Source organism: Merops nubicus, unplaced genomic scaffold (assembly GCF_000691845.1).
Source record: "Merops nubicus isolate BGI_N331 unplaced genomic scaffold, ASM69184v1 scaffold23762, whole genome shotgun sequence".
Classification (NCBI taxonomy): Eukaryota; Metazoa; Chordata; class Aves; order Coraciiformes; family Meropidae; genus Merops; species Merops nubicus.
The window spans coordinates 12,810-20,499 of NW_008593863.1; the positions used below are offsets into that span (position 1 = coordinate 12,810).

The window sequence follows — 7,690 nt, forward strand, 5'->3', positions numbered from 1 at the left end:
TCCGCTGCAGTGCTTTTGTTATCTTTGACAAACCTGGCTCCTGTAATTTAAAAAATTGGATCTTTGTGAAAGGTCCCAAGGGCTGGAGGAGTTTAAATGCAGTACGTTCTTGAAATTAATGCACAGGTCTAGCAAAAAAAAAAAAGTGAGTGCCTGATTCACTGCTGCTCTGATGTGCATAAAATCTTGAATGCTTAACTGCCTGGATGAACCATAGTGCAAAGATACTCCAGGATGTAAGTAGGATTTTGATGTCTGTTACATAATATCCACAAGTATAACAAAACCACTAGAATTTCCTTGCACTGGGTTGACAAATGTGAATTACAGTTGCTTTCTTTCTTCAGAGTTTTATCAGAATATAATCACTTGCCCAGCTTAATTGAAAAATCACTTAGGTTTATAGCTGAATTTAAACATGTTTTGTATTTAAATGACAGCTTTTGATGTACAACCATTTTTTACAGAAAGTAGTTGGTTTTTATCTGTGTTTCTGTAAAGATATTTCAAAAACTCTCATCAAATTTCTAGAGGTAAGTAATACCCCATTCAGCGCAAGGTGAAATGTTTTACATCAAATCTCCTGCTGTGTAATGGCCAATCAAAGAGTATTTATAGTGGCTGAATGGATTTTTTGGCTCAGTATTCAAAATTAAACATTTTCAAACCTTAACATTTAATGTTTTTTGCTACTCTTCAGGTTGATTTTATGTAACCCTAGATGCTCACAACTACTTGATACTCTGAAGCGACTCATTTTATGCTGAGGATCCTGCAGGCAGTAGTTTTACATTTATTACACTTGCGTAGATGGAATGAAATGTAGATTTCATAGCAGAGTCTTGTCTGTCTTCCGATAAACATTTTGTTGGGTTTGGCTTTATCTCCATCAGCATTATGCAGCAGGCCTATTTCTGAGCAAACACATTTACCAAGTGAAATTAATGACTGATGATAAATTTTGGGAATTCACAGGAAATTGTTTCTCTTGTTGCAGGTATCCCGTAAGAAGAGCTCATGCCAGCAACCATCTTTCGAGCTAGATGATTCCTACTTGGATATTAGGGGACCTCAAACTTTTTATAAGAACAGCAGATCATCAAAGGCTGGAAGTCCAGCTCACATTGCGTTGGCGCAGCCCTGCAGGAATAATCGTGATTACGGGGCTGAAGTCAGTTACAACCATCAGCAGTGTCTGAAAGAATATCTGGTAGAAAATGGCCTGCACAGGAAGTGTAACAATGTGATTTCCCCAGCCAAGCAGAGGAGCCCTCAGCATGTAAAACCTGCTCAGGGGATGGACCAGAAAGTAAATGAGTTTCGGAGCCTGTGCCATCAGCAAGCGAGTCATGGTTGTGCCTGCAGGCATGTAGGGAGCTCGGGAAGCAGCGTGCAAGGGAGCCACCATGAGGGCCAGGTACTTAGAAGAACCTATGGGCTAGTTCACAAAACCTGTGATTACTCTCAGCACTCTGGAGTTTCCAGGCCGAATGACAGTGTGGACTCGGGGCCTAACGGAACAGAGCAAGCTAAAAGGTTGTATGAAGAAAGAAGGCAGAAGATGCTTCTGCAGAAAATGGAGCTGGAAATTGAAAAGGAAAGAATCCAGCATTTATTAGCTAAGCAAGAAGCAAACTTGATCTTAAAACAGCAGCAACTACACCAATCCCGTATGGATTATAACAGGTGACTTTCGAGATTTATGGTTCAAAAAGAAATTCTAAAATTTCTAATGAACATGTATGCAATAGTTAAAGTGGGAGAACGAAACAAGTTAGGCAAGACCTGTGGCACAAATTCTTTTGAAGAGTGATTTAGAGGAGAGGAGGCTTTTTAGTGTATTAGTGTATACTGTTGGGAAACAGCATGACAGCAGAGGAAAACAGTATGTGGTGGAAAGGCAGGCACAAGAAATGCAGTGCTGAAAGACTAGGTAGGAAAAGAAGAGCAGCAGAAGAAGAGGTTGATCTTACCACATGCACTTGAAGGAATACAAACATTTGGCAAGAGAGCTGTGTAGGTGTGGATGACACAGTTGTGGCATTCCCCTTTCTTTCCTTGTCATGGGTCAGTTTGAAGTGTTGCACCTTTCTAGGTCAGGACTAGAAGAAGTGTGTTTTCCAGAAAAGATGGAGATCATTTTATATGTGTGTGGAATATGTATCTTTTTTTTCATCCATGTATATGGAAAAGGAAGGGAGCTGTGTGTTGCAAGGATGTTTTCTTTCCAGTGATGTTTGTGGAAAGAAGAATGCTAAGACTTAGGCATAATTTATGCTTAAAACTAGAAGAAGGGAAAGTCAATAACTATAGAAATATGGGATGTGGTTTGAAAGGCTGGTGGGCTTGTTGCAGAAGGTGAGGTAACAGCTTCCTGACAATGTAAATGGTTTCTCTGGGAAGGAGGGAGGAACTGATTTATTGGTATCATGCTACTAGTGTGGAGAGGAACAGTGAAAGGGAAGAGGTTAAAGCAAGTTGAATTAGCCAGTGTAACTCAGTTGAGTAGTAGCATTTCAGCATTAGGAAGGGAAAGCAATGGGGGAAAACCTAGCAGTCTTTCAGAAGAAGCAATAGGAGGGTTTCACAGAGATGCTTATTTTAACACTGTTTTAATATGGCAACTGCTGACAGCATCCTATGAGAGTCTGCATCACATGACCCACTTCTTACATTCACATGTTGTAACCAACAAGGAGGAATATATCACTTTCTCCTCTTAATCCCAGACCTCTGGTTACTTTTCAAACTGTAAAAGAGAATGCTGTAACTTAGGTGGTCTTTTGTTTGCCTTGGATTGTGGCTTACATTCAAAATAATGAGTTTATATTGCTTTAAAAATACCCGTCTTAAAAGCAATCACAGTTGTGCATGTTGAAAATAACTGAGGTCACAAACAAAGGATTATGACTTCAGGTGAGAATTAAGTCAGAACAGATGGATTCTTAATCATCAAATACCTTAATTCTGTGCATGCATCCCTCTAATGAAAAGCAAGTAGAATATGAAGGACAAACAGACTGAATTTTTTGTATTATTTTTTTCTAATGGATATTTTTCAGCATTTGAGGTATCATAAGCCCAGGGGAAAAAAAAAAAAACAAAACAAAACCCACCCCCCTTGAATGTATCTATGAAAATGTGCTTGTTAATGCCATTATGCCTATTTTAGCCTGGTTTTTTTTTTTTTTCTCCTGAACAGAACTTCATGGTTTACAGAGCTCTAGTTACTTAAAAGTATTCTATGAAAGAAAATCATATATGATCAATCTAAGGACTCAGTATTTTTGTGATCTCTTCAGAGGGGCAGGTGAAAGCACATTTGCCATACTCTTTCTAAGAAAAGCAACTAGAATATACTGTGCTTGCTCTTAAAAATATTCAATCTCTTTAGAATAAAATGTTTGATATTTACAGGTAACTCACTTAGGTATCAGTTCTGTTTCAGTTTTAGTCATATAATTCACTTTGCACTTGATAACAGGGTAAATTTATATACTACAAACAATAGAATTTTGTTTAGCTAAGCTTAAATACTCTGCTTCATTGTCAGAAGGCTCTAACCTAGTTCCTCTCTTAACATCATGACAGTTAAAAAAAAAAAAAAAGAACAACAACAACAACAAAACCCCAGTAAAATAAAAATCCATTTCTAGATAGTGTTTATTTTTGTCTATCCTTCTGCATGGGTGGAGTGCTGGTTAAGGTCCATTCTGAGCTGCTGAAAGTATTGTCATTTTATGACAAGTAACAGATCTGACTGTTTGTAATTGCTGGCTGTTAACTCTTCTGCTCTTTTAGGAAAAGTATGAATGGATCCTTTTTTTGGCCACACTGCATCATAACTGCATTCCCACATTTCCCTATTTAGCCTCAAGTGAGCATAATTCTTCCAGTCTGCAGTTTCTCCTTGTGTGAAATAGTTGCTTGGCTGTCAAAAATGGTGGGTGTACAGGGAAGGGGCAGTTCAGTGACTTCTCCTGATGCCAACCACACCAAAGCAGAGAAATATGGGTAAATCCTGGAAACAGGAATCTTACTCAAGTGAAAAGGGAGAAGTATCTCTGTTGTTGACTTTTCTGTCTTCACTGGAGGCAAAGAAAAAGGCAGGATAATCTATTAAAAATGGAGCATCCTCTCTAGGCCCATAGTTTCAGGAGAGACAACTGTCTCACAAGAATTCTTCCTTTTATGCAGCTTACACATGGTGCCTTTGAGCTCTGGTGCTGCTGGAGCTCTTATTGGAGTCCAACAGGGATGTTTGTTACTGGATACTTTGACTATTTTCTTAAGGGAGCTGGTCCTTGGAAGTCAGCACATGAAGGTTTTCACACTTTTTTTTCCCCCCAATAGTAACCCTTCGAAGTAAAGACACTGGACATAAGCCAGCCTTCCAGTACAGAAGTATATTTGAAAATGCTAAAACAGTCATAAAAACTTTTGCATTTAATGTGATTAAGTGCCCTGTTTGTAGACACACAACTTTTTGTGTTGAGTTCCTGGTGTGATGGTTTGACCAGATGCACAATCAGCTAACTCGGCTTTTTTCAGATTTAGAGGCCACGTACCTGGTTCAGAAGATGTGCCCATTGATGAAGCACCTGGAGAACTTGCTCTGATGATGAATGGCAACAGCATGGGGCTAAGGTAATTTCTCTCTTCACTTCTAAGTGCTTCACAGTGTCAGTATATCTTCTTGACAGTATGCTGTGGGGCTGCCAAGAGTATTTGTTCATGTGTTTGTTTCAGATTAAGAGCTTTTTTTCTGCAGGAAAGGTAAAATTCATTGGCTGTTGTGTTTTATGAGTCAACTCAATAGTTATGCTGACCTGTTATTACTCAGGGTTTAGGGGCTGACTTCCTGTAGAGGTCTCTGGTTTTCTGTGTCATCTTTTAGGGCTTCTAACAGCCTGGAGCAAAATGAAGTTTTCACAAAACCTTAGGTTTTGTTCTTTGTTCTGGGTACTGCTTGTTATTTTTTTCAGTTACGAGCAGAACATCTGTTTAGGCTTGATTTGGACCTGATGAAGAAATACATTATCCTTTAACTCCCAGATAGAAATCATCTTTTATAATTGGTGACAGTAACTTGATTTTTAAACACTGCTGTGTTGCACCTCTGCTTCAGTGTGATCTGAACAAATTCCCACTGAAATAACTTGAAATAAAGTTAAGCCAATATTTAGCTCTTTGTGTCAATTTTGCATGCTATTTTAAACTTTAATCAATACATTATTGTGTTTTCTTTCTGTCCTACCCTGTCACATTTCCTGTTAACACTGGGAGAAGACTCAGGCTTACTAGAAAAGCAACAAATAAAAACTGTGGATTTGATGGAATTTTTCTCCAGTTCTCAAAAAGTAACAGCTTCTTGTTCTATACTTTAACGATAGATGTTCTTTGACCAGAGTATCCCCTGTTTGGTGGACAAGATGAGCAGCTGCCCTCTGAATGGTCCCTTCTTTAGTGATAAGAGAAAACTTTAAAATAATAAGCTTTTCTCTCCAGTGTGCAAATACTGGAAGAACTTCTTGTTTATAAACTAAAGGTCAAATACTTTTTTCCTTATTTTTTAACATTAAGGGATACTGGTTTTATTTTCTTTTTTTTGGAGATCTGTCTTTAGAGAAAAGGGATAAGACTTCTTTCTCCGGAACAACAGGAGTTGTTAGTTTCCTTGGAATACTGAATTGCTTAACCAGGTGTTTGGCTGCTCTCAGTTACTGACATACCCTCCTTGTATTCTGATGCTTTTTTTGTTTCATTTTCACTCAGGTTGAAGAGATTGAAGTGTACTTAGTCATTGTAACAGAAGACATAGAGAGTCATGATACATTTAAGATGCAGTAGCATTAACCACTTGGAGAAAAAAATGTAACCTAGAACATCTGTAGGGTTTCTTGGCAACAGTTTACCAAAAATCTGCAAAACTCTACATAGCCTAGCAGAGGAGATGAGGAAAACTTGTGTTGTTAAAAAAAGTGAGTTCCAGATTTCGAAAGGTTCCCCACTCTCTCATCATTCCCTGGTTTAATTTACTGTGATTTTTTTTTAAGTTAATGTGTGTTCGTGCAGTCTCAAGTTGCCATGCCAGCTGGTTCCAAAGTTTGGCAGCAAAACACTTCAAAGTTTTTCTTCCTATATGCCAACTTCAGCTTTGCAAAGGTTACCAGATGAATGGTCCCTAAATTATTTACTCTAATGTCAGGCTGAAAGAGGCTGTGGAAGACAAGTCCATTTGTCTCTTTTATGCATTTGAATATGTAAGTGATGTTTTCTTCAGTACTGAGAGAGAGCGTGTAAGTGTGTGGCTAGAGCTGAGGAAGGAGAAAGAGCTGGTAGGAATACATCTTTTGTTTTTAAGCAATTTTTTTGGTTTTAATTTTTTGTTACTTTTGTAGGGGTTCTTTGTTGCAGTTATTTGCTTTTTAACTAATATGCCAAACAGTTCTTGTTACAGCAAATACTAGCAGAACCCTAATGGGAAACTAACCCTCTCTGACTTCAGTTCATACGTGAGAGCTCCTCTGGCAAACCTCACAGCATGAAACTTGATGTCAGTCCTCAACTGTGCAAAACTTAGCTTAAAAATATGCTGGTATATTAAAGGAAATGATGAAAGTCATTTAAAATACTAAACTTACTGAAGTGAGATACTGGAGTTTAGAAGTAAAATAAATAATATAATCAAGAACTGAAAAACATAGGGGTTTTTATAATTAACAGCTCATTTTGAGTTAATTATCTACAATTAAGAAAATCTAATTGCAATTTATTCCCTACTATGTGTGGGAAGAATCGTAGGCAAGGGAATGTGCATCACTGCCAGGCATAAATGCTATAGGATGGGTACAAATAATATAGGAGCCCTTAATGAAAAACAAAAAGCAAATGGGAGCATGCAGCTGTGCCAGGCTATTGAAAGGTAATTGTAGTCAGAAATGAGGTATGTACTTTAAAAGGCATCTTGTCATCTCCTGTAGGGATTAATTTTTTTCCCCTCATTGAAAAAGGAAAAAAAGATTGCACGAGCAAATACAGTACAGGGTTTGATTCCTGGTGCAGGTTCTGGTCATTGCCTGTGAAAAGGAAAACTTTTATCTTGGGGACTACTACAAACTATAGCCAAATTTTCTAATGGATGCCTGTTTCATTTTGTCTTCTAAATGTACCATTATGTTTTTTTAATTATCAAAGTCAGCAAGCGTGGTCCATCTCGGTCTCTTTGGATGGTCCTGGTATGAAATTGCAGTGTTGAATTTGTCGCTTCCCTGCTGGGTATATTGAGGAGCTGTTGGGAAGAAATGTGTCTGTCCTTTTGCCTGCTTGCAGCTGGGCCGGCACGTAGGACCTGAAGAGTCTTCAGATGCAGGATCTCCAGTTCTCTAAGGTGCAGCAGTCAGAGCAGGTTTTATTGAGGATGGTTTTCAGTAGCTTAAAGTGCTCCTAAGTGAGCCCACAGCCAATTTTCAGCTATGGAGGTAGAAACCTGTACAATTAATGGCAAATTCTCTAGTTGTCTGTGTAATTTCTTTTCAAGTCCGCCCCAGTGTGCAAGATGCTTTAAAATATTCAAAACAAAAGCATAATCTGATGCATTTGTTTAACATAAAACAGCCTTTTACAGAGTGTTTTCCATCTCCAAGATGCAGATGCTTGGTACATGCTCAAGTACCCACTCTGTGCATGT

At 38.3% G+C, this 7,690-nt stretch overlaps 1 protein-coding gene across 1 annotated transcript in view; it reads left to right on the top strand.

Annotated features, from left to right (window-relative positions):
- The window catches only part of KIAA1328 (KIAA1328 ortholog), a gene marked incomplete at both ends in the record, with an annotated part of 33,413 nt that overhangs the window by 2,743 nt on the left and 22,980 nt on the right, over positions 1-7,690 (top strand). The window contains 3 exons of the mRNA XM_008935551.1: positions 468-533; positions 998-1,686; positions 4,552-4,647. Of these exons, the coding sequence (XP_008933799.1) occupies positions 468-533; positions 998-1,686; positions 4,552-4,647 (851 nt within the window). The remainder of the gene's footprint in view (positions 1-467; positions 534-997; positions 1,687-4,551; positions 4,648-7,690) is intronic.